General features: G+C 48.9%; 5 protein-coding genes across 7 annotated transcripts in view; 2 read left to right on the top strand and 3 right to left on the bottom strand.

Annotated features, from left to right (window-relative positions):
• Window positions 1-8,766, bottom strand: part of BCL9L (BCL9 like) — a 65,010-nt gene extending 56,244 nt beyond the window's left edge. Inside the window, exons 1-2 of the mRNA XM_014893544.2 lie at window positions 8,646-8,766; window positions 7,725-7,884 (exon numbers count right to left, since the gene is read on the bottom strand). The gene's annotated coding sequence lies outside the window, so the exon portion shown is untranslated. The remainder of the gene's footprint in view (window positions 1-7,724; window positions 7,885-8,645) is intronic.
• Window positions 8,767-9,798: 1,032 nt separating this feature from the next.
• On the top strand, window positions 9,799-13,000 carry CENATAC (centrosomal AT-AC splicing factor). Its single transcript, XM_088178094.1, has 9 exons — window positions 9,799-10,124; window positions 10,227-10,392; window positions 10,472-10,534; window positions 10,702-10,766; window positions 10,907-11,012; window positions 11,351-11,381; window positions 11,767-11,850; window positions 12,067-12,199; window positions 12,673-13,000. Exons 1-9 carry the CDS (start codon window positions 9,829-9,831, stop codon window positions 12,716-12,718), a joined length of 990 nt encoding a protein of 329 aa, XP_088034220.1. The 5' UTR covers window positions 9,799-9,828; the 3' UTR covers window positions 12,719-13,000.
• Window positions 13,001-13,306: 306 nt separating this feature from the next.
• On the bottom strand, window positions 13,307-15,055 carry RPS25 (ribosomal protein S25; the record flags this gene model as incomplete). Its single annotated transcript, XM_014893548.2, is given in 6 exon segments — window positions 13,307-13,374; window positions 13,776-13,874; window positions 14,187-14,370; window positions 14,761-14,856; window positions 15,015-15,049; window positions 15,052-15,055. Coding segments are annotated over 5 exon segments (414 nt in total), but the record flags the coding sequence as incomplete, so codon positions are not given.
• Window positions 15,056-15,097: 42 nt separating this feature from the next.
• On the top strand, window positions 15,098-16,911 carry TRAPPC4 (trafficking protein particle complex subunit 4). 2 transcript variants are annotated; one of them, XM_088178095.1, is made up of 5 exons: window positions 15,098-15,340; window positions 15,427-15,601; window positions 15,681-15,784; window positions 15,918-16,005; window positions 16,432-16,911. In XM_088178095.1, the coding sequence occupies exons 1-5, from the start codon at window positions 15,166-15,168 to the stop codon at window positions 16,508-16,510; spliced, it is 621 nt and encodes a 206-aa protein (XP_088034221.1). In that variant the 5' UTR covers window positions 15,098-15,165; the 3' UTR covers window positions 16,511-16,911. The 2 variants fall into 2 exon arrangements, with proteins under 2 accessions (XP_088034221.1, XP_014740184.1); XM_014884698.2 differs by having other exon boundaries at window positions 15,879-16,005.
• Window positions 16,912-17,022: 111 nt separating this feature from the next.
• On the bottom strand, window positions 17,023-24,914 carry SLC37A4 (solute carrier family 37 member 4). 2 transcript variants are annotated; one of them, XM_088178093.1, is made up of 9 exons: window positions 24,729-24,914; window positions 24,408-24,640; window positions 22,847-23,090; window positions 21,426-21,584; window positions 20,981-21,066; window positions 20,303-20,416; window positions 19,951-20,016; window positions 18,753-18,891; window positions 17,023-18,490 (listed from the first exon to the last, which is right to left on the bottom strand). In XM_088178093.1, the coding sequence occupies exons 1-9, from the start codon at window positions 24,874-24,876 to the stop codon at window positions 18,324-18,326; spliced, it is 1,356 nt and encodes a 451-aa protein (XP_088034219.1). In that variant the 5' UTR covers window positions 24,877-24,914; the 3' UTR covers window positions 17,023-18,323. The 2 variants fall into 2 exon arrangements, with proteins under 2 accessions (XP_088034219.1, XP_014740183.1); XM_014884697.2 differs by lacking the exon at window positions 19,951-20,016 and having other exon boundaries at window positions 24,729-24,913.
• Window positions 24,915-25,042: the final 128 nt, after the last annotated feature.

Here is a 25,042-nt window from a genome sequence, read left to right as displayed (position 1 = left end):
ACACACAGAGATTTCCTGCCTGTTTCTGTGGGAAAACTGGTGTGGTGACTGCTGTATGATGGAGGCAAGCAGGAGATGCTGCTCCAGTCTCTTGACTGTCACCTTCTTGCCGTCTTTTGTTTTGTTCAGAAAATTTGTGATTTTACCTCACTGCATGCACAGAAAGCATGCACAGAAAATTGCAAACTATTACTATTACATATTTTAATGAATTGTCATTTGCTCACATCTTTGCTCCTTAAGTAATTGTGCCCCGGTGTTTTCCAATACAGCACATTTACTTAAACTGAGCAAGAGGTTGCATTTGAAGGAGGAAAGGACAGTAGCAGAGGGGAGGAGCAAGATTTCAGCAAAGGAACTTGTGGAGGACTACTGCTCTGGAATATAATCAAGATAAAACTGCTACACTTTTCTTGGACATGAATTGGAGTGGGAGTTTGTTACTGCCAATGCAGTTTTCTTCATACCCAGTTCTTCTACACAAGATTGAATCATTAAGCTTTGACAGTGCGTCTGTTAAGATTGCCTTTAGAAACCAAATGTTCTTGAAAATAAAAGAAGCATGTGCTTGCCCTTCATTTTCCCAGCCATTCAGTTCCCAGTACCATGGAGAAAAGCCACATGGAGCAGCCCACATGCACACAGATGGCCTAAGATTGGCCATGTAAAGGGCTCCTCTGTGTGAAAGGTGCAGCAGGCTGAGGAACAAGAAGTTCCCTGAAGATGACATCAGTCTTTTTTACTTGAAGCCTTATATTGTCAATAGAAGAAAGTCCCACAGAAGATTACCAAGGAAGAGCTCTTCCCAATATTTAGTTTTCCTTTCCCAGTTTGTATTTTCTTTGTACAACTGCATTTCTGTCCTACCATCCATGACAGCTAGCTTGTGCTTCCAGCACACAGTCAGCCTGCTTCCTCAGAAAGATCCTGCACCCAGCAGATAGCACTGTGATTGCCACAGATTACAAGCACTAGGAGAGGACTTCCTAGGAAAGACGGGAATATGATCTTCCTCCAAGGTCACAAACTCTGTTAATCAAAGGAAGGAAAAAGAAATAGAAAGGCCAATGCAGCCTTTCCACTTGACTCCCTTTAATTAGTAACCATCTGGTTTTCAGAAGAGCTGTCAGCCAATGTAGAGCAATTGGCAAGCTTCTTCAGCGGCTGCTCTCCTAACGTCAATTCTTCTTGGAAATGCTTTAAGCCCCAAGATGCCAAAAGGAAATGGAAAACAAAACAGAGGGCACAAGAGTGAAAAGGAAGAACAAGGATGCAGCATAGCCCAGCAGACAGAGCGAGACATCCCCCAGTTTCACTTCTAGATCAGGAAGCAAACGACAAACCCTGCTGGCCATCCGATAGCCAGGAAACATTCCACCCAGCCAGCCACCTGGAAGGAACTGCAGTACTTCAAACACCATTCTCAAACAAGCAATTACAAATTCCTCAACATTTTCCAGGAGTCTCACTGCTCAACTCAGTGTTCTGTCCAAACTCCAACTTCAATAGTGACTTTCTATCTTCCAAGTTTCCTTGCCTTACTTTAATTTCTTAGTCCCAGCTACTGTTCAATGGCACTGTGTATTTACATGTGCTGTTCCAGCAGGGTGTTCATCCACTAGGAGAGGCATGGACAATTTTAAAAATCAAATTCATCATGCTTGGCACTTTCTCAGATTTTGCCCTGATTCTGCCTGATGCCATGCTCTGCTCAAATAGAAGCATGCTGCTGCTCTCCACCAAGAAACCCACGGGTGCAAGGGGAGTGTTCCACCTCGCTTTGGATGGCATCACAAGTCCTCAGGCACAATCTGACAGCACAAGACCTTTTGGTCTTTGCAGGGAAATAGCTACACTGGTAGCAAAGCTAGGCAGCAGGAGCTGGGCCACAGCACTTTTGTTAGTGCTGCCTCCCTCATTCAGATACAGCACATGGCTCAAGCAGCTTTTAGATTACTCCTTTCTGACTCTAGGACATCATGTATGAGTCAGATGCTTGCATACGTGCTTCTCCTGATCACTGTGAATCCCTAGCACAGGGCAAACTACATTTTTAACAGTTCCCCTAAGTTCTGCATGCAGATAACCTTCTTTTCACTTTTGCAAAGAAGCAGAATTATCCTCTTCTCTCTTAAATAGCATCACGCACACACAGATCACTACCTTCTTTTCTCACAGATGCATTCAAATTCTGCAGTACCCTCTTGTAAATAGGTGCATCGCACTCACCTACACTCACAGCCCCTCCACTCATTCCCACCCCACTTCCCATACAGTTCTTGGGCTTTCCACAAGGCATGTGTGGTAGTCAGCCCTTTTCCACAGACTGTGGTAATGGGGTTCTGGTACAGCTGAAGGAGCAGAGCATCCTCCTGTTAAATACATTCGTGCCAAGCTACAAAGAGGGAAGATACTTCCAAATGCATTTCTGCAGATTTCTCCCATGTGGCAAAAGAGTCAAATACCCAAATCTGTGAGGTGCTCCCACTGTACCTGCCCTGTCAGAGAAGCAGAGCTGTAATTTCATAAGCTCAGTAAAATAAAAGCATAAAATTCCATATTAAAGCATCTGAAACCACCAGGGATCTGAACCTGATGAGCCATCTCACATGTTTTCAGACGGGCAGATGAGTAGGTTTCAGCTGCCCTGATCTGCATGGAGCTGTGGGATATCCTCACTTGCTGTCCCAGGATCTGCACTAGATTTGTGCTTGGCTAGAATGCCCAACTGCTGATGGGGCAGCAGGAGCTCGGGAATGCTCTCACATCCACTTCTTGTCTGAGGGAGGTGCCTAGGCAGGCCAGAGAGAAACACACATGGGTGATGAGAGCTGGATCACCTCTTCTTGACACTGCCAATTTACACTAAGGAACTAAATGCTAAAGATTGTGGATACTATTCCTCTTTTTCCCAGCCTTGGCTGGGGAAAACAAAGCTTTTCCTTGACACTCTGTGCTCCATTCAAAGCTATGGGAGCCTCTGTGCAAAACTTCTCTCTCTTATGCCTCTCCTCCAAAGCCTTTCTTCCTTGTTGATTCGCATTATGCAAAGAGCCCAAGTGCCAATGCAAAAAAAAAAAAAAAATCCATCTATTTCTCCCCTTCAGTTCTTAATTAACACGTGGACTTGAATTACACTTCCCATTTTCATGACAAAATATGTCTTTCTCCTCCACTTGTCCCTCCCTGAGATCATTACAAGAACTCTTAATAATAATCACCATCATCTGCCTACTCCAAGAGCAGGGCAGGGAGGCACCTGCTCCATCTTCCCAAGTTACCCTATCCCACCTAGCCCTGGGTCACTCAGTCCTTGGAGAGCCACATGCTCTGGTCCTGTGCCAACGACGAGGGGTGGAAGCAGTGCTAACATGTTGGCACAACATATTGCCAGGGCTGGGTAGTGCCTGAAGGCTTTGGCTGCAGTGAAACATGTTACAATTCAAAGGTGGACACAGAAAAAAAAAGTCAGTTTGAGGAGGTATTAGGGATTCTTTTGTTTTCAGAAGTAAGAATGGGCCACTCTCCTACTAAAGCTATATCCTCCCTGTCCATACGAAGCACAACAAATACTGCTAGGGAGCTTTGCAGTAACTCTCAGCTGGCTTGGAGATCTAGGTAGTAAATAAACAGGAAAATTTTCTAATAGACCTCCCAACTCTCATTGATTCAGCCAATAGAAAAGCAATCACCTTAGTAAATCACACAGCATCCATTTTCTGGCAGAAAGTGAAAACTGAGGAGGAATCAGTCCCTATCCCTCTTGATGGGAGCAGGCACGAAGTGGATACACTGCACCCAAGCATGGACCTGGTGCAGCCAGGTTTACACTAAACTCAGGCATTTTCTGAAGATAACTCAAACCACTACCACAAATCTGGGAACCTCATTCAGATGCAATCTGTCACAGTGTGGAGACCGAGTCCTACACTACATCAACCTTGTGTTTGCAAACTCAAAATCAGAATCAGTTCTTCGACTGACTATTTTATCTGAAAGTGCAAAATTCACCAGGCTTCTGGTAGCTTTGTCCACTTACAGACATCTGGAAAATGAGATTTTCTTTAGCTGTTACTTCATCCCTCAGGCTTTCAGTACTCCTTGATGACAATCTCTGTCCCTCCCAGAAGCAAACAGTAAGGTAATATGGAAGTGAATACCAAGCTATGCAATGTTTGCAGACAGAAGACAGAAAGCTGCCCACCTCTTCCATTGCCGAGTTCTGAAGAATTAGCAATACCTTACAGAGCAGACATGATATCAGGCTCTAGGGACAAAGACAGTAAGAGCAGCATCGAGGTGACCAGAACACAAAACAAACAAACAAAACAAAAAAACAAAATCAACCAAACAAAAACAACAACAAAAAAAAACAAACAGAAAGAAAAACCGCACACACAAATGACTATAAGTATGGTCTAGATGCAGTCCACAAGGCAAAGACTGCAGGATCCAAATGTACAGCTAAAGGCATCGTGCATAACTTAAACAGAAAGAAGAGCTCCATGCAAGGGCATGGAAGCTCCAACCATGCCATCAAGCCATGAGCACAGAGAGTGAGTCCACTGCTTGCAGAAAACCTTATTCCTCTGCCTAAGTGTGGCAGAAGGGAGACAATGTCCCTTTAAATGTGACTAAAGTGTTGTCAATGGATCTGCCATGGTAAAGGAGTCAACCCCCCCAGCCCCTCTCAGCCACTGTGATGGGATAATTAGATGCGAGGGCTCACCACAGATGATGCTCCAGTTGCCTAGCAACTAATGGTTCCCATAGAAACAGCAAAGCACAGCCTTGAGCAGCAAATGAGCAGTGCAGCAGGGCAGGGAAAGATGCCTTAAACTCCTGCACTGATCCTCTCCTCTAGAATCATTCAGAGGCCTAGAGGTATTAGGGGAATGAGAAGGGGGTGCCTTAAAGATACAATATCCCTGTTTCAAGCAGCACTGTTAATAGAATGGTTTTTATCCAACTAAACCTTCACTGATATAGTCCTCCTAATCTCAGTGACTCTCAACTAGCAGGATGAGCAGGGTTGAATCACAGAGAGTGGTCTTACACAGAGGTTAAAGCCCCAACATGTGGGTCATCCTGCTGTAAGCAGCTGAGTATGATTTCAGCATCAACTCTTGCACCTGGGGTCTGAGAGGGAAATATACGAAAACACACAAAACCACACACACAAATATATGAGCATTTTCAACACTGTCACAAAAGCAGCCTTATACAGTCATCCAACCTGGCTCTGAACCAGCAGGCAAAGGAGGTTTCCTCTTGATTTTGCAGCTTCACAATACATACAAAAGTGACTATAAAGCATGGAGAGCTTCACCATAATAACAAAGGTCAGATTAATTAACCTTTGCTCAAGGCTGTCATCTGGTACTTCTTTCAACATGACCAATTCCTACTACTTTATTATCCTACTGCTCCCTGCACTGAGTCAGCATACCACTGTTTCTGAGCATCACAGCCATGACCTGCAGCACCTGCACTAAATACGATGCATGCACTGTGCATGCAGCTGCACTGCTGCAAGGCATGATCCTGTCGTCATGTAAGCTGAGCAGAGACAAGCTCTGTTTGTATTTTGCTAAGAGAGCTCTGGGACACTGAGATGGGGCTGTAGATTCAGTATTACGTAGTCTGCACCAGGCCAGGGACAGGCTGCATCACTGCCTGCTTGCAAATGACAGCCCTATGTGTTAAAGCTTTGCATACTTCTCCAGTCCTGATGGCACAGAAGGAAATAAAGAAACTCTCATCGCAAAAACAAGCCCTGCTTTCTTCTCCCCTCCTCCAGCCTCACACCTGTGACATGATCCCTTTCAGAGAGGGCAAGCAGCCTGTGCCTTAGGCACTGGCTGAGGCATCCAAACTCACTGTTTTCTCCTCCTTGCCTGGCAGGAGACTGGCAGTATGCACTCCACTCTGCCATGTGCCATCTCTTCTCAGCAAATAAATGGAGAACAGGGCAGACCCCTCTGTCCCTGGGGCAGTAGTTGTGCCAGAAGGTGGCACATACTGCTGGTGACGGGCAGTCAGGCTGGACTCTGGAACCCCTATGTGCATTAGTCCGAATCCCAGACACTGCGGCTCCTTCCCCCTGTCACTGCAGTGTCACCTCATCCTACCGACAAAGCTGGGGATGCCAGGTGTGGTGGAGCATCCCATGGGCCAATTCAGCCACACACCAGGTCTCCTTCCGGGAGTCCTGTCCTGATCCATGCAGCGCTTCAGGAAGATACCAGAGAAGAGACACTAAAAAACTTGTGGGCCATTTCAGACTCTGTCCCCTATGGCTTTCAAAGTGGGAAATCAAAGGGAAATGATGTGCTTTGTTCCACGGGGGAGCGGCAGGAAAGGTGAGCAGAAAGAAGCCTGGTGGAACCGGTCGCTTCAGTCGTCTGCTAGCTCACCTTTGAAGTGGTTTTAAAAATCAGGGAGGAGGGGTAGATACGAGTTCAGCTCTTTCACTGCAACTTCACAGAATTTAAAAACGTGGAGGGTAAGAGGCCGCCTTTCCCCCACCAGAAAAACAGTGTATGCATTCAGAGAGAATGCAGCTAATAAAACAGGCTGCGATCCTCATCAAGTACATCTGCAGTGTTCTCACATCCTGAGGAGGCTGTGAACAGCTACAATGACAGCAGCGTTTACCTGTGGTACCATCAGACACGTTAGTCATTCACAGGAATAACTGGGCACCGTGACACAGCGCCGGGTCCTGTGCCAATGGAGCAAGCACCTCTCACCGGTCACAGCCTCCTCTCTGTCTCATGTTCCCTATCATCGAGCCTACCTGTACTTCCCCTGCTGCCTCTCTTTAACAGAAAGGATTGTTTCTAACACACAAATCCTGGGAGCTCTGTCTGTATTACACAGCATCAGCTATTTACTGCAGCACAAGGAACTGAAGCAATGCCAACAGAGCAGGAGTGGCCTGGTGTGATGACAAGCCAGGCATCTCTGTACTAGGAAGAGGGGGAAAAGGAAGAGGTGGGGAAAAGGACCACTTACTTAATTGGAAATTAATCTCTGTTCTACTACAGGGGGAAGAAATTATATAAACCTCCCAGTTGCTTGGCATGACCAGTATTCTCAAGGGTCCCCACCAAATCCACTGAGCTTGCTTCCAAACAAATGCCATTGGCTGGGCAAAGCCCAAACAGGAGATGATACCCTTGAGTGTTGCCACAGACAAGCAGATGTCACTCTGTACAATTTCAAAGCTTTCGGGGGCTGAAGAATGCGAGAGCCATCAAGCCAAACTCCTGTAACAACTCTGATTCAGAAGCCAAGTTATAGAACTGCCCTCTTTTCAGGGGAGCTTGCATCTAACATTTTTCGAAAACAGGAGCAAATACAGTGTCTCTTGCTTGCTGAGAAGACCCAAAAAAAACACATTCACATGAAGCCATGGCTGAAGGCATATACCTACGCTTCACATGCACACACAAAAGTCAGAAACCTTGAGAAGCAATTGAGCACACACTCACAGTTAAGACTCAAATCTGAATTGTTTTTTCTCATGATTTGCAAACAAGTTTTAATCTGAAATGCCAGGAGATGGGAATCAGCAAAGAACAAGAACTGCTCTTGATCCCAACCTGCAGCCTTACAAAACTTCGCTGTAGTAACTGTGGTTACAAGTTTGCAGGAGTAGGCAAGACCTGTTTTCAGTTAAAACTATCCCATAAATCGGCTTCTGTGCAAGTTACACTTACCTACTTTTGAAGAATCCAGATGTCCTGAGCCAAGGCACCTCCAGCTTGTCACCTCTCTATGTTTTCAGCTTCCTTCATTATGCAGACAGCAATGCTGGGTACTTCGGCCTTCTGCATGTGACAGCAAGTTCTCTCCTGTCTTTTGTTCCACCTTCTGAAGCTAGAGAGGGGCCAAAGAATGACAAGCATGAGCTCCTGGATAAATCATAAGGAAACGGCAGATTAGCAGATTTACATTCAATTTGCCCCAAATTTGCTCTAACTGCCTGGTCAAAATCTCTCTCCCTGGGAATACAGGGGTGGTAAAGCAGCATTCAGGGGTTACATGCTTTCATGCAGAATACACAACATACAAACCAATGTGATTATGATTCAGTAACTGAATAGCCAAAGGCAAAATTAAGGCCTCTTAGCCTTTTCCTGTACTTCAGGGAAAGGTTTGTGGTTATAAACATATATATTTAAAACATTTTTAGGGTTTAAGCTGGAAACCACCACTTCTGTTTCCAGTCTTGCTAGCTTCGTTGAACAGACCAGGCAGACCACAGGATTAATTTCCTTCTTTACCTGTGTGTGTTATGGCAGTACCTCCAATCTCTATCAGTAAGAAGTAAACATTAGCAAATGGGAGAATGCTTTCCATCGCTGCAGCAGTGGCAAGAAATATTAGCAAAGTCTTTTCACACCTTTTTGTTTGTTTGTTTTGAGAATGGTCTAAGTACAACTGTTCAGGGCTTCTCTTGGTGGAGCACTGTACCATATTACATTGTATCTGATCCCTTCCCTACTGTTACCACTTCCAAACACCAATACAGCCTTCTCTGACAACGCAGAAACCCAGGGAAAGATGAGAGAAAGAAAGCTAATAATCGACAGCCTGTTTCTGCTACCAGCCCTAAAAGTTCTGCAGCTGCTTCTCACCTCCTTTATTGCTCTGTAATTAGCTTTTACTGGAGAGCCTCCACCAAACTCTAGCGGTACCGATTCCAAACAAGCTACAGGTGAGGTGAGTTCAGTCACTCCCTGCAAAATGCCAGCTCACACGGCCTCTGGTGGCCAAGCCACAGGTTCTCGTTATCCTCCTCCAGCATTGCCAGGCTGCTCTTCTCAGGGCAGTTCCTGGGAAGCAGCACAGAGAGCCGTGTCTTCCCGTGGACAAGTTCATCATCCAAATATTCTTGTGTCTTTTATTCACACTGGTGCCTCACACATTGCCCCACGTGTCTTTCAAAAGCTGTGCCTGGCTAAAAAACAAGCAAGTCAAGAGACTTCATCCACAAGCAAGGACTTCTTATTGAAGAACTTCTTCTACCCCCTCAAAATACTCACATTGTTCTGAGATTATTAATATAACTGCATTCAGTCTAGCACTCTTGAGTGAATTTATTTCTGAACTACCAAAATTACGTGGGTAGGTGAAGTGTCTATGTGAAGGCACATATAGATAATCATAGGCTTAGTGGGTTACCATGCGTCAGCTGATGCGTACACCACCGTGTGAGGGTTTAGGTTGGAAAAGACCCCTGAGATCATTAATTCCAACCCAAGACCAAAGACTACCATGTGTACTAGACTATGGCACTAAGTGCCGTGTCCAGTCTTTCCTTAAACACCTTCAGGGATGGACTCCACCACCTCCCTGGGCAGTCCATTCCAGTATCTAATCACCTTCTTTCTGAAGAAATTCTTCCTAATGTCCAACCTAAAGCTCCCTTGGTGCATCTTAAAACTATATCTTCTTGTCTTATCCCTGACTACCTGGAAGAAGAGACCGATCCCCACCTGTCTCCAGCCTCCTTTCAGGCAGTTGTAGAGAGTGATTAAAAAAACCCCCGAGCCTCCTTTTCTCCAGGCTAAACAACCCCAGGTCCCTCAGCCGCTTCTCGTAAGGACATGCGCTCCACACCCTGCACCAGCTTCGTAGCCGTTCCCTGGATGTGAGCCCCATGTCAGAGACACAGCCGGCGCTCCGTCCCCCGCTCGGCCGCGCAGGAACTCGCCCAGCCCGAGCGCGCTCGGCCCCGGAGCGCAGCGGGAGGCTCCGCCTGAGGGGCGGGGCCCGGCCTGAAGGGCTGGCTCTCGCTGCCGTGCCTGCCCGGCCGCCATGGCCGTGCTCTACTGCCGCCTGTGCCGCCGCAGCGCCTTCACGGGCCGCCGGCACCTGTACAGCACGGGGCATCGCCGGCGGCTGCGGGAGGCGCTGGCTCAGCTGCAGGAGGCGACGGCGGCGGCGCGGGCAGCGGCGGCCGCAGCCGATGGGGCCTCGGCCGTGCGGCGCTACGACCCAACGGAGCACGATGGGCGCGTGTGGTGCCCGTGCTGCGGGCGCGGTGTGCGGCGGGACGTGCGGCGCGGTGGGATGGCGCTGCTGCAAGCCGGGCTGATGCGGCACTTGGCCGGGTGCGTAGGCAGGAATGGGGCGGGCTGATGCTGCCGTAGGCCCGGCTCTTGTGGCACTCAGCCGGGTGCGGGTGGTGCTGACGGTGTCACGGTGTCCCGCAGGCCCGAGCACCACCGGGAGACGGCGCGGTTCTGGCGGGAGAACCGGGCGGAGGCCGTGCTGCGGGAGCGGTGCCTGGTGCCGGCCGAGGAGTACGAGCGCTTCGCGCAGGCTCTGGAGCGGGCGCTGGCCGAGCACCAGCGGCAGGAGGAGGAGCGCATCCTCCAGGTACCCTCGGTCGTCCCCGCAGCGGCCGCGGCCGCGGCCCGGCCTGTGCTGGCCCCGCCTCACCGCTGTATCCCCGCAGATGGCGGCTGACATCCGGGAGGCCGAGCGCCGGCAGAGAGAGACGGTGCAAGCGGCGCTCCAGGTCGGTGAGCCGTATCCTGGCCTGGCTGCACCCTGGCGGGGAGCGGGCACTGTACTGCGCACCCCCAGCACCGGCACCCGGGTGTCCTCGGGAGGGGCTGGGGGCAGCTGGGTAGGGGCTGTGTTTAGTACCAGAAATATTGTTCCTTTTTCCTGAATCACACTCAGCTTCAACCAGAGCCAGAACTTTGTGCAGGACCTTCTGTCTGCAGGCTCCCCGCAGGACCTGAACGGTGAGCACCACTTTGCTTAGCAGTGGCTGATGCATCCCTGCTCAGACACATGGGGAGTCTGACACTGTCATTACCGGGATCTTGCAAATCTCTTGCAAACTTTTGTATACACTACAGTTACTGCAGGCCTCTTATTGCAGGGACAGCCCTTGTGCTGCAGAAGAGCCTGGCCCAAGCAGAATGCAGACAGGACCTGATTTAGCCTGGATGGAATCAGGCAAGGTTCTGACCTTCATTGGCCACCAGGTAGGGGTGACTGGCTAGTCAATGTGATTTTAACTGCAAGTCACCTACGGCACGTGTCACAAAGCAGAACAAGGGGTGGTCTCCATCACAAAAAGAAACAGCTTTGTGGATTTGGGTGAGCAGTTAGCCTAGTTTCAGTTATCTAGGTTTAACTTTCATTAAACAAACGTTTCTTAATATGCCATGGGAAAAAACTTCTCTTTTAAAGAACAGAAGAGCTTTCCTCTGCCTTTTTTTAATAGAAATCGATTCTGGAAGGGAATGAGGACAATGCTCTTCTGTTCAGAGATTCTCTTAAACATAAGATCCTCATAATCATTTTATGTTCCTGTTAACAGGAAACAGAAGGGAAAGGAAATGTCCACACAGGTAAGTGCACCTGCATCATGACTCACTGGGTTGCTACCTCATGGCTTGCAAATGTCATAGGGATAACTCAAAGCAGTTTTGAAGCAGTTACAGCATAACCAGGAGGTGTCGCTCTTTTGGCAATATCTGACATACTAGAGGAGAAGAAATACATCAGCATAGTAGAAACTTTTGATGCTGCTGCTGTGGGGAGTGTATGATTTGGGGTGTGATCTGCCATGGCCTTAGCTGGGGAAGTCAGCTCCTTTTCCTCAGAGCACCCAGAGTTCACTTTGTCACTTGCTTAGTAACACGAGCAGCAGACTGGGAGAAGAAGGGACACTTTTCTCCTGTCACAGTTGAGGATAACTTCAATCACTAAGTAAGTATTCCCTGTGACTTCTAGGAGCAAAACCTCCATGGCTAACAGAGGAAGAAGATGGAAGTAAACAACAAATTGGACCTTCCTATGAGGAATTTCTCAAACACAGTGAGCAGCTTACACACCTTTTAGTTAATCTTAGAGTCACTTTACCTTGCTAGAGAACCAAAAGCAATTTGAAAAATTTCTGCTGAACAAAGTATTTGGGCTTTTGAGCAACCTGGTCTAGGGGAAAGTGTCCTCATCCATGGTACAGAGGGTTGCAGCAACATGATCCTTAAGTTCCCTTCCAACCCAAACCACTCTGCAATTTTATTTTTTCAGAGGAGAAACAGAAGCTGAAAAAGCTCCCAGTGGAACGCGTTGGTGCCAACTTTGACCATACCTGTCAGACAAGTGACAGCTGGCTCCCTTCCTTTGGCCGTGTATGGAATCATGGCAGGAGGTGGCAGTCCCGGTGAGCTTCAGGGCAGCACAGATGCCCTGCCAGAGGGGAAAGTCTGTGGCTTCTGTCCATGCAAGCTATTCATGGAGCAGGCTCTGAGGTAGCAGCAAGCATAACTAGGCATCCTGCTGTATAAGCTATGCCACACAGTGCTTAATCCAGGCAGAGTATCATTCTTGTCGTGGAGCAGTGCACACATGGCTTACGAGTAAGCGTGCTCATGGCTTTAAAGGCTGCACACATGAAGGCATCTGCCTCATTTTGCTTGGCTCACCTTTCAGACCCACATATTGTTCCACTGCTGCCTTTTAATGTGCCAGAACTCTCTGTCAGCTAGCTGGAGCTACCACTCACTGAAGTAAGAAAAATACTGAGGGAGCTTCCATGCTAGAACACTAAGCATAGTACTTTCTTACTTTTTCAAGGAGAGCGTTCATTATCCTGTCTAAAGGCTACTGCAGTCTGACTTCTATGCTTTCTTTCAGGCATCAGTTTAGAACTGAATCAGGTGAAAAGAAGAAAAAAAGTTGATGAGAAACACCAGACACCCAGCTCTGTGGAAAGACTGTATGTAGCTGCAGTTTTGTTTCTGACTGCCCTTGCCCTGTAAGGACACACAGTGTCCATCTGAGCATCACATCTAAAGCCACACAAGGTCAGGTCCTGCCAGCAAGGACAGGCTCCTGTGGATGCTGTATCTTCCCTATGAGAAAGCCTGCTCTGTACAGCAAGTGATGCCAGTGGCCCATGCTGACATGGAATACCCCATTAAAGAAAGAATTTTTGGAGAAATAAACTTTTTTTTTCAAAGCCTCTGTGTTTACAGACCATTTGAAATTCATTTCATATGCAGGGCCCACCCTGCAGGCACCTAATACCAGGTATTTAATATTTTCATTCAAATTTATGTTTCTTTCCTTCATTCTAACATTCATCCTTTAAAGCATCCATTGGTTGCTGTAAGTGATGGAAAAGTTTCTTCCCTTTCAGCAACACATTTGTAACACTAATAAAGACAAAAACTGGTGGGTACAGGACAACAGCTATGACCTCTACCAGAAGCCACTATAAATAATGCATCAGAAACGAAACATACACAGTCTTGAAAAAGCAAGAAAATAATATAATCAGTAATTTTATTGTGTGCATCTACAGACGAAGCACTGTTGATGAAGCCACTGGAGAACCTGCAAAGCAAGAAGTTCTCAATCAGAAAAGCAGGTCAAAGTAGGCTAGCACAAAGCAAACAGTTTGACCGTTTTATTCCAGCAAGAACACTTGGCCATGGTGCCCTGTGAGAGCAGAGAGGACAAGTGTCCATTTGCCCTGCAGCCCGCTAAACAAATTATGCTTTCCCCACCCAACGAGCACAGGGACGAAATCAGAAATCATTCTTAATTTTGGAGACCCGATTCTGGAGAACTTCCATTAATGTTCCTCCAGAAAGTTGCTTAGGATGTGAGCAAAATACTCTCGGGTGTCTGGAAGAGCAGCCCATCACAGCCATGTGGAAGTTGCCCATTACACACTGCATAGCTGTCCACGAGCTTCGGACAGCACAGCTCAGCTCCTCAGCACCCAGCCTCACCTCCCTACGCATCCTCCCCTGCAGCAGGCGCATCTCCACCTTTCGTGTTTCGGGTATAGATCACCTGGGCTCGGTGCTTGGACACCAGTTTGATCAACCCTATGACAAAAAAAAAATTATATCAGTGCATGTGCTGACAGATGCCAGGCATGTTGAGGTCGTTCCTAGAGAGGCATGGCAACGTACAAGAGGAAATAAGGGGGTAGCAGTTTATGCAAGTCTTTTATTCCCATATGGCTGCAGTTACATCAAAACAGCACCATTTTTCTTAGTACAGCAATGCCTCTATGTAGCAGAACTGTTGCTCCATACTTCGGAGCACTTCTGAGGCTGCAGGAAAGCTGCTAGGCAAGCAAGGAAAACCAAACACCCAATTTAAGCAGCTTTCTGGGTTTTTTTGTGAGTGCTCACCTTTGCTGAGCAGCTCCTGGAGGGCAGCCCGAGCCAGGGAGCCTCGAATCTTCAGCCTTTCTGAGACAACTGCAGGTGTGATGAGCTTGTAGTTGGGCACTTCTTTGCACAGTTTGTCATAAGTGGCCTTGTCAAACAGGACAAGGTTGTTCAACTTGTCTCTCACTTTCCCCTTGGACCACTTCTACTTGAAAAGAGAGAAAAAACAACACTCCCCTAAGCCATCTTGTAAGCAACAACAAAAGACGGAACTAAAAGATGCCCCAAGAACTGCACCATCAAATATCTCCGTATCACACCCCGAACTAAAAAACTAGTGAGATGCATAAAATCGCCTTTGTAAATGAACGTGTTGCAGATAATACCTGCAGTATCTGAAAATAAAAAGGCTAAAACCTTCTGTTACTCGAGTTTAACGCTATTATGTATAACTTGCTGGCAGATGAAGGGCTGGCCCCTCTAACAGCAAGACGCCCGGCCCCGCCTTCTCGCCGCTCCGGGGCCCGGCCACGCCGCACACGCGCCAGGCCCGGAATCCCGCCCGCCCCGAGATCTCGGTCCCGCCGCTTCCCACCTTCTTTTTGGCTTTGCCGCCGGACTTGTTGACCGGGTCCTTGTCCTTCTTGGCGGACTTGCCCGCGTCCTTCTTCTTTTTGTCGTCTTTGGGCGGCTGCGAGAGGGCGAGAAGGATGGGGGGGTGAGCGGCGAGGCGCGGGGCCGCGGCCCCGGGCACCTCGCAGGGGTTCCTGCCACGCTCTCAGCGCCGCCAGCGCCTCTCGGGGGACCCGGCCCGGCTCGCCGCCCACACCCCGGCCCGGCCCCGCTCACCATGATGCGGCCCGCCGCTGCTCCGCAAGATGTCGGAGAGAAAGGAAGAGCCAAGCGTGGAGCGGGGGCGGGCCCCGCGGGCCGGTACGTCACTGCCGGGGCGGAGGCGGAGCCGGGACGGGCGGAGGTGCCGCTGCTGGGGCTTTGCGCTATGGCTATCTTCAGCGTCTACGTGGTAAACAAGGCTGGCGGCCTCATCTACCAGCTGGACCACTATGCGCCCCGCGCCGACACCGAGAAGACGTTCAGCTTTCCGCTCGATCTCGTCCTGCGCCCGCACGACGAGCGCGTCGTGGTCGCCTTCGGGCAGCGGGACGGCATCCGCGGTGGGTGGGCCGGGCCGGGCCGGGTGAGGTCGGGCTTGTTGGCCGAGTGCTGCCAGCCTGACTGATGCTGCCGCGCTGTCCCGCAGTGGGTCACGCCGTGCTCGCCATCAACGGCGCCGAGGTCAATGGTCGCTTCACGGCGGACGGGAAGGACGTGCTGGAGTTCCTGGGTAACCCCGCCAACTACCCCGTGTCCATCCGCTTTGGCCGCCACCGGCTCACCTCCAACGAGAAGCTTATGCTGGCCTCCATGTTCCACTCGTGAGTCAGGGTGGGCCGTGACGGGACGGGGGCGGCAGGGCAGAGGTGGTGAGGGACTCTGAGGGGCCTGTCCCCACAGGCTGTTCGCCATCGGGTCACAGCTGTCACCTGAAGTTGGGAGCTCTGGGATCGAGATGCTGGAGACCGACACCTTCAAGTTGCACTGCTTCCAGACACTGACAGGTACCATCGGGCCCTAGGCACCCAGTACTGCTCTGCCTTGTCAGGGCCGTCTCTGTGCTCGGCCTTCCTTATGCTCCTGGCATTATGACTCCAGGGATCAAATTCATGGTTCTTGCTGACCCACGGCAAACAGGGATAGATGCTCTTCTCCGCAAAATCTATGAGATTTACTCAGACTTCGCTCTGAAGAATCCTTTCTACTCTCTGGAGATGCCAATAAGGTAAGGAAAAGCCCACTTTTCGTAACCTGGCTGCAACCCCTCATTGCTTTCTGCCTATACAGTAGCAAATGCAGTCAGTCCTAAAGTAGCAAAACTGGCTGAGTGAGGGGGTAGGAAGCCAAGCACACTGCTGCAAAGAGGACACAGACGTGAGCTCTTTTCAGTGCTGTCTCTGCTGTGGAATTGGGAGGTGCATTTCCTTGGTACAAACCCTGCTGTCCTACCGTATATTCAGGCCTATACAGGAAGCCTTAATCTTGACTAAGGACCAAGTCAGACCTCGACAGCAGTCATGTTGCGATGTCATAACTTCCTGAATCTCTTCTTGAAGGATGCAGAGCCAAAGCATGTGGAGATCCTTTGTTAACTTTGTTAACTCACTTCTGTAGGTACACGTCATCCCTTTTGCTTTTCTGACTGTTTCAGGTGCGAGTTGTTTGATCAGAACTTGAAGCTTGCTCTGGAGGTGGCAGAGAAAGCTGGACCCTTTGGACCTGGATCATAGAGGATGCCTCACCTGTTGCACAGATTCATTCGTCTGAAGAGTGGGGCCTCTCTCTTCCCTGGCTGGCCTCTCACAAAGCTCCCCTCTCCACAGCAGAGACTGCACATCCCCCAAACATGCTTCAGTATCTCCCAAAATACCAGTTTATCCCCTTTGCTGCAAAACTTACTTTAAATAGATTCCTTAGCACTGTTTACATTGGGCCACAGGGCCTTATTTTGCTGTTGCAGCTCCGCTGCACTTGGGTGAAGGAGAAGGTGCAGGTCTGTGGCCTTACCAGAGTCTCAGTACTTTTCTTTCCTGTCATAAATGTACATAGATCTTTTTCCTGTATAGCTCTAACTTATGGTCTTGCAGAGGGTTTCTGTATAGAAGTAATAAGTGTTTACTAATGAGGCAAATGGCTGTTTGCTTTCTGTTGGTGAGGACATTTGTGCCATTGGCACCTCAAGGGGATATGTGGGTTTGGGTGGTTTTGCTTGCGCCACTCCATAAGACAACCAGAGACCTTGTGATACTGCTGTATTTTTATTTCACATATAGAAGAAGATCATGTAATTAAGTACAAAACGTAATTCACTTCCATTTTTAAAATTAAGGCTAGCTAACTACTGTTGCAACCAAGGTACCCAACAATGTACCTGCATGCAGGTTCTTATGAGTTGAACTTGCCTCTTTCAGGACCCTAAAACATTAAATCCTTTTGGGGAAAAACAAGAATATTCAACAAATTCCTGGTTAAATACCTGAGTATACTTATTGCAGGGTGCTGGGCCCGACTGCTAAAACTGGCTTTGCTAAGGCTGACTCAGAGGCAGCCCGAGCCCCTGCCTGCAGCCATGAGAGACACAACTCTTGACCAAACCATCCCAGTCTTCACACCTTGTACTGAAAAAATACAAACCAATGCTAGAAATGTGGGTTATCACAAAACCCAGCTGCAGAAATTGTGGGTTGGTGGTGGCTGCTGTTGCAATTCCTGCTGCTGGGATAGTCTTCCTGGCTGATTGGCAGAGCACTGGCTGCGAGCTGCCTTGGCAGCAGCTGCCTCCCTTGCAAATCATTAACACTGCACACAGACATGGCATCAGGTAGGATCAGTTCACTTAGAAGGACCTTCTCTAAATGCCATGAATTCCCTGGAAACATGCCGATTCCTAAATGCTGTGGAGATCTCTGCTGCAGCATGTCCTGCTTGTCCGCGGCAACACTCTCCCCTCGCTCCTAGCAACGAACCCCATGCACAGCTAAAGCCTTGCTGCTGTCAAAGCAGCCTAGACTGCAGTCATCACCATTCCCTGATCTGCTGTCGTGTGGCTGTGCACACACAGAGCTCATGCTGAAGTGACCTGAGACAGCTGTGCTGATGGCAGCTCAATGGGACGGATGCAGGCAGCAAAAGCTTGGTTCAGGGCCCCTGAGCAGCAAGCCTGAACTGATTAATGTCTCGGTTAATGTCTGAGACAAACAATAATGACAATGCTAGAGGTAAATGCACCTGAAGCCAGTCATTTTAGATCACTTGTAGTGGGAAAGCTCAGGCTGCAGAGCCTGCTTGCTTCACTAACAGTGCTGTGAGGAAGAGGTACAGTAAAATAATTGCAAATGTAAACTAGGTGAATTATCACATCTTGAGGGAAAAAGTGATCAGTAACAGGAACTTTGTGCCCTCTGGCACCTGACACTGGATAAGAAGTTGAGATGTTTTTATCTAGGTTGTCGCAATAGGTAAACTCATTCCTAGGCCAGTTAAACAAAAACGAGCATCATTCACGTCAGCGTGGGAACATCCTTTCCACCAAGCAGCTTATCCTCAGTCAGCCTTCTTGGAAATTCGGCCCATCTTGGTGCGGATGTTTCGTAGGAAGAAGAAAGCCACTGTGCTAGCGATACAGGTGACTTCAGCTACCCAGAAGGCCGTGGCCCAGCTGTAGTGCTTGGCAATTGTACTGAAAGGTAGTCCAGCCAGGAAACCCCCAACTATAAGGAAAAACAACCAGAAAGCTAACAACACTTGTGCACTCCCGTATTATCTATCAGTACCTGCTTTTGCATATATAACAATTCCTCAGGCCTGGTTTGAATTTAAAGTACAACACAAAACCTGTCGAGCACAGCAGGAAAGCATCCCTGAGGCTTCCAGCTCCATTCTCCCCATGATCAGTATCTTGGCACCCAGGGGCTAGACCATGCTTCATCAAGAACGTGCATGGGTTTTGTTTGCTTTTTGGGTATTACTTACCGTTGGCCATGAGAGCCACTATGGCATGGGAGGTGCCGCACAGGTTGGCAGGGGCACTTTCGTTGGCTATGACCCCAAACAGGGCAATCGGCCCATATGAGGAGAACCCAAACACAGCTCCCAGAGTCAGAATCCACAGCTGTCAAAGTAAGTTAAAATCAGAAACAGGATCTGTGAATCTCACCACTGTCGGTTAGCAACTGTTGACAATTCTCAGATTCTATACACAGTACCAGGGAGTTTTGACACTTTCAGGTTGACACCAGCTCCCCAGCCTGCAGCCAAAGGAGCTCAAGCCTCAACCCCACATCCATAAAACTGAGCTGCATCTCCATCAGTCCATCTTGCTAGCCAGTGCAAGCTCTCCTCCCTCCCAGTTCTGCCCCCCCACACCAAGTAATACATCCTGTGCTGATTTGTAAGAAACAGAACATGGGAGAGAAGAGGGCAATGAGCCCTTGAAATCACAGGAAAGAGCTGTGAATCAGGTTGCTTTCATAAACAATCCTGGAGCTATCAACTGAAAGCTTTTCTCAGTTTAGATCCATGGGACTGATCAGAGCATGTTTATTTGTGAAATACCTCTTTCTGATAACCTCTATGTTACTAAACTGAGAAACAAACAAACAACAAAAAAAAAAAAAACACAAAAAACCCCAACTGTCAGAACTTCAGTGTTAGCTTATGCTCTAACAAACCTACCTGGCCCAAAATTATCAGCCTACTGTTTGCTCAACAAAGGATAAATAACATCTCCACATTACAGCATGCTTTTAGAATTGCAAATACCATTTCAAAAAGCCCAGGAGGAAGTAAGTGCCATCTAATTTTCCAGATATGAAACAGAAAGGAATTAGGAAAATACTTGCCAGAAACGAAATAAGAATGCATCTGCCAGAGCAGAATCATTCTTTCTGATCTCACTCACAAGACCCCTTAGCTGGCTACACTTTACTTGATGAACAGAAGTCCTCAGAACCTTCTGTATAAAACTTAAAAGTTACATAGTTAGACTTATTAGAGTCTGTTAGTGTACTCAAATTATTATAAGAAAATGTTTCTTTTACCAAACTTACAGTAATCTCTTCTCAAGGCCCTGGTTCTAAGTTCTGAGGTGCTAACCAATCTCTCAGGATAGGAGTAAGGCAGACCAGGGAAAGAAGAAACAGACAGAGGGAGAAAAAACGCAAGCAGAAACCTCATGTTCTTTTAGGCCTGTAAGATCAGCTAGAGGTTGCAAGGCTACAGTCCAGAAGTGGTTTCCCTGAAGAAAAAGAAAAAAATGAAAGGAGAAAAGAAGTTTCTAAAATATTTAGCAATCGTACGGGCAGATGCAAGTCACATATCATGAAAAGCCCAGAAGGCAGGCTGCCCACAACAATAGGACAGCAGGAACACCCCAAGCCAGGCTAAGCCAGCACTTCTCCAGAAAGTGCAAAAAAAAGAAACCCTTAGGAATGGTGAAAAAAACAATCATGCTCCCCGTCATCAAGCCTCCCCATTCCAGGGCTATCCCTGTAAATGATGGCCGGTGGCTGCATGTGAATTACCTTGGGAGAGTCACCCGTGACTGTGATCCGAAAGAGAAACATGGACACGCACATCCCAGCCATCATGGAAAGCAGCAGCCCATGCCGAGGATTCCCATAGCTTGACAGGCCTACCTGTGATACAAGGAAGGAAAGCTGAGAGTCAGAAACTGGAGGGACTTCCTTTTATACCTGTAGTGACTAATGCCATCCACAGCCCAGTCAAAAACATGGATGGCACATCAACAGCACATCTGTTGGCACACCTTGTCAGTGTGGTTTAAGGGCTGCACACAGTCAAACTGTGCTAAACAAAAGCTCTTAGTGATGAATGATACTTCAGTTATCAACCACTTCCACCCTGAATCTGGCTCCAGATCCCACCACTGGATTTTAATGTGGGGTTTTGTTCCAGCCAGAAGACAACTCTCTGCAAACAGCTCTTCAACATGAAAATCTGGAGACCACAGTAAAGCAAATAAACAGATTAAACACCTCAAATCTGACAGGCATATTGCAACCCCTAACATCAGCACACTTATTCCCCAGCGCCTTCTGGAGTGTTTGGCAGCTGTGGCCATGCACGTGGCAGAACCGAGTATGGGCTGGTTTCTCTGCTGTGCTCACAGGGACAGCATCCTGCCTAAGCAGCTCTGATTGCCGCTGTGTCCAGCATGCCCAAGGGTGCACATGACTTACTTTTGCTACTGCTCTATCAGAAAGGTATCCAGCAGCAATGCTTCCCACCAGGCCCCCAATCTCCAAGGCACTCATGTAGGAGCTGCCTAGAACACAGATGATGCAAAGAACAGCCCATCAGATTTGGTCAGAACAGAAAAGCTTTTGTGGGCTCCAGACCGGATCCACTGCTGTAAGCTCACAGAGCACTTGAGCAGTTCTGCTAGACACAACCATCTGGCTCATCCCTGTTCAGGAATGCCTGTCTGCCAGTCCTCGGAAGGTCCTGGCACTGGGGTGCCTGGTGCATGCAGTAACTCCATCACTGAGTTACTTCAAAACTTATGTGTGTCTAAGCAGACAACTAGGAGGTCCCTCAGGTGGAAGGGCCTCTACCCAGGCAAACTCGGGGCAACACCTCCCAGACTGCCGCCCCAGAGCTTAATAATGCAGTTTTGCATCTTACCCACAAGCATGGACTGTCCCCTCTCCTGGATCAGGAAGAGCTGTCCCCAATCAGTACAGCACGTTTTCACTCCAAAAACGACCAGGTAGCCTGTTGAGAGCACCCAAAGGTATGGTGAAAGCAGCAGCTCTGTCAAGGTGCTGTTGTCGCTGGAGGAACCTGTAGGAAGGTCAGGAGGAGTGTTATCACAGCCCAAACCACACCAATCAGCAGCCCAGCAGACAGTTCTGCAGGCAGGATCCAAGCACGAGAACATCCCCACACAGGGAGGTATTCACATATGCTGAATAGCAGTGAATGGCTCTACCTCCCCCTTGTTCTGGTGATTTCAGAATCTCTTCTGATTAGTCATTTTATCCCACATTAATTAAAGATTTGAAAAGAATAATCAAAACACTACTCCCAGTAAATTTCTGTATTGCAGTTGCCAGTAACCCTTCACAAAGGTTGTTAGAAAAATCACCTCCAGATTCTTTGGGAGTGTTTTTAAGCTGTGCCTGTAAAAACCACTGCACAGACCCAGACAAAGATGCTTTCAGATGCTACCTTGATGTTTGCATCAGTCTTCCAGGAACACCAACAAATTTGCCCTCGCCAGAGAATGCTCTGGGGAAATAATATTCTTTTCTCAGGCAAAGAAGTCAAGTCTGGCAGCAGAGGCAGTATGGGACAGCATGGATCATAGGCTGAGTTTCCACTGGCCTTTAAAATCCTACTGAAAACTTGTGTTGCAATTCTCATCTACATGTTCTGCTTTCAGAGAAGCGCCACACTCAGTGGTCTGAACAAACATTTATTAACTAGATGTCCTAGGTTAGGACAGAAACACTGAGCAGAGTCCATTGTGAGCCAGAGGTCAAGAGAGCCTAAGGTGGGGTGAGGGGAGAACTGCCTGTCTGCTGCCAAAGCAGAGGAGCAAAAGGTCAGGCTTAAGGAAGCATTCCCTGCTGTTGTAGTTTTTCTCTCTCCATCACCCCACCAAAACTGCATTCAAAATCTGAGCACACAAGACTCCAAGAAAACGGGGATGCTGGTAGCAGGAAGTTATGACATATATGGGGAGAGCCAGCCCTGATCATTTCAGCAACACATGGGTGTCTGCCGGCAGGCTAAGGAGCAAGGCTAACAGAGGGCTAACAGCAGGCTTTTCCCCTGCTCTGTCACAGTCTCAGGAATCCTTACATCAGTCCCTTCCCACAAGATCACAGTAGGCCTTGGTTTATACCATTTCTACCTTCAATTACCAGAACAAAGCTGCCAAAATCAACCTATTATCACATGCCTGCAAAACTGTGACTTCAAAAATTGGGGAGGATGGGGGTGTCGGTATGCTGACAGCAACACATCTGTACCAGAATACAGACAGAAGGCACTGCATCTTCTCCTGCAGCTGCCTGCTTGCATTGAAGTCACACGCTCACCTTTCTTCCCTTTCTTGGCTCCTTGTTCAATGTTGGGCAGCCCAACATCCGATGGCTCATTTTTAATCAGGACAAGGCAAATAAAAGAGACAACCATGCAGGTGAAGCCAGAGAAGGACAAAGTGTTGCGCCAATCGTAGTTCATAGACACAAGAGCAGCGACAATGGGGCCTAAGCCTCCAGCCAAGTTCATACTTGTAGACAGGATTGCCCACCAAGTCCCAAACTGGGAAGGCTCAAACCACTGTGCAACAAGAAAAACAGCATGAGGTGTAAGACAGTGACAGCACACCTGAAAACCCTTCCTTGAGGCCAATGAAGCGGGACTGGGACAATTCGGACACAGAACTCTAAAAGCAGGTAGAGGGAACACCCACACCTGGCTACTTTAGTCATGCAGGGAACTCTAAACGTTACTCAAGTGTCAGCCATAGGAGCTTGACAGGTGCTCAAACTGTGAGCCAGCTCAAAGTTATTTCCATTTACAGACCATGAAACTGAGACGTGGGGCAGGAGAGGCAAATTTAAGAGCACATGGTTTTGCGTACTCACTTGATAGGAACAGCGTCCTCGTGGAGAGGTCTGCTGGCTCAGGAACTTGGATGGATATGCAGAGAGTCACAGGGTAACTTTAGGACTCGCTGTTGCATTAAGTATCAGACATGATGAGCTCCACATTGCAATAAGCACTCAGAGCCAGAACCACTTGGGTGGTTCTTGTCAGCAGGAAAATGTCTGAGATCTACATTCACGAATATCTTCAGAAAACACCATGGCTGATATTTCTGTTATTTGGGCCTTTCTTTTCTGTGCCTTCAACTGTCCTGGACAGCCCTCTCATTGTCAGTTAGGGGAGGCTAGGTGCCTCACAAAAGGGCAATAACGTTGTTTATCTCTTCCCCGCCCCATCCCACAAGTACATGCAGTACATTCATTCCTGGATTTTACATCTTCTGTGAGGGATCAGCATAAAGCTAACCAACCTCTTTTCCTTCTGTCCTAGGGAGAAATCAATCTGGTCCTTTGAGATTGTCACAAAACTCATGTGCATACAGCTTAGAGACTCATCTCATGGTGCTCCTCCATCTTACCCAGTTTTGTAACTGAAGCAGCTGTGATTTGGCATTCCCAAGCTGCCCAAGCGTGCAGATGGAAGGAACTGTACTCACTGCCCCCCTGACCCACAGCAAACCCTGACTTTGCAGCAGCAGAGAAAAGTAGTCTTGTGGGTCCATGCCTAAAATACTTAATTCCAACAAAGTCCGTCTCTATGGGGCAGAATTCTGCTACCAGGAGATGTTACTCACCAGAGCTACACTCAAGGCACAGAGGGGCAAGGGCTACAGACTGAATCTTTGCTAGAATAAAAAAATTCCCGTGCACAGAAACTTGTTCCACAGGCAGCAAAATGCAGATAGTGTTCTAGACTACCTTGGCTGGAAATGGAGTGATAAAAGCTGCAAGTCTCTCTGGATTCTGAGCAAGCACGATCTACACAGCCCTGATGCCAGGACAGGTCGAGAGAGCAGTGGCCAGTTCCCCCACCTTTCTCAGCACTGACCTTCCGCAGGATCTTCCCGCAGGGCGGCCAGCCCAGCCCCTGGGCCAGCCCGTTGAGGAACCAAAGCCCAGCGAAGGCCATGACCGTGGAGCTCCAGGAGAAAACCACGTTGACCAAGCCCACCATGAGGAGGCCGGAGGAGAAGAGCCAGCGGGCGCTCATCTGGTCCGAAAGGACGCCGCTGACGAACTTGCTGATGGCGTAGGCTGCAGACTGGCTGCTGGTGATGAGACCTGCGGCGGGCAGAGCCCGGGGGTGCCTCAGCCCGCGGAACGGCCACCTCCGGGCCGGGGGGCGAAGGGGCCCGGGACCGACACTCACCCAGCTCGTCCTTCCCCAGCGGCACCTCGGCCATGACAGCGGGCATGACGAACGAGAAGGTTTTGCGGTTGAAGTAATACAGCGTGTACCCCACGAACATGGCCGCGAAGATCAGGGCCCGGTACCGCCCGTAGCCGCCGGCCGCCATGGCGCCGCGCTCCCCGCGGGGCCGCTGCGCTCCGGAGCGCCCCGAGCGGGCGGGCCCGGCCCGGTCCCCGCTCCCCGGCCCCGCCCCGGTCCCCGGCCCCGCCCCCGCTCCCCGGTCCCGGCTCCCAGTCCCCGGTCCCCGGTCCCCGGTCCGTCCCGCCCGGGCC

The sequence above is a fragment of the Sturnus vulgaris genome, chromosome 23 (assembly GCF_052056855.1).
Source record: "Sturnus vulgaris isolate bStuVul1 chromosome 23, bStuVul1.hap1, whole genome shotgun sequence".
Lineage (NCBI taxonomy): Eukaryota > Metazoa > Chordata > Aves > Passeriformes > Sturnidae > Sturnus > Sturnus vulgaris.
This window is presented reverse-complemented; position numbering and strand designations above follow the sequence as displayed.

Coding starts and splice junctions, on each gene's coding strand:
- CENATAC (XM_088178094.1), top strand. CDS start 9,829: ATGGCCGTGCTCTACTGCCGCCTGTGCCGCCGCAGCGCCTTCACGGGC. Junction 10,125..10,226: donor CTGATGCGGCACTTGGCCGG/GTGCGTAGGCAG, acceptor GGTGTCCCGCAG/GCCCGAGCACCACCGGGAGA. Junction 11,851..12,066: donor TGAGGAATTTCTCAAACACA/GTGAGCAGCTTA, acceptor TTATTTTTTCAG/AGGAGAAACAGAAGCTGAAA.
- TRAPPC4 (XM_014884698.2), top strand. CDS start 15,166: ATGGCTATCTTCAGCGTCTACGTGGTAAACAAGGCTGGCGGCCTCATC. Junction 15,341..15,426: donor GCAGCGGGACGGCATCCGCG/GTGGGTGGGCCG, acceptor GCTGTCCCGCAG/TGGGTCACGCCGTGCTCGCC. Junction 15,785..15,878: donor CTGCTTCCAGACACTGACAG/GTACCATCGGGC, acceptor TTATGACTCCAG/GGATCAAATTCATGGTTCTT.
- SLC37A4 (XM_088178093.1), bottom strand. CDS start 24,876: ATGGCGGCCGGCGGCTACGGGCGGTACCGGGCCCTGATCTTCGCGGCC. Junction 24,641..24,728: donor GCTGGGGAAGGACGAGCTGG/GTGAGTGTCGGT, acceptor TGCCCGCCGCAG/GTCTCATCACCAGCAGCCAG. Junction 18,491..18,752: donor AGTGGCTCTCATGGCCAACG/GTAAGTAATACC, acceptor TTTTCCTTATAG/TTGGGGGTTTCCTGGCTGGA.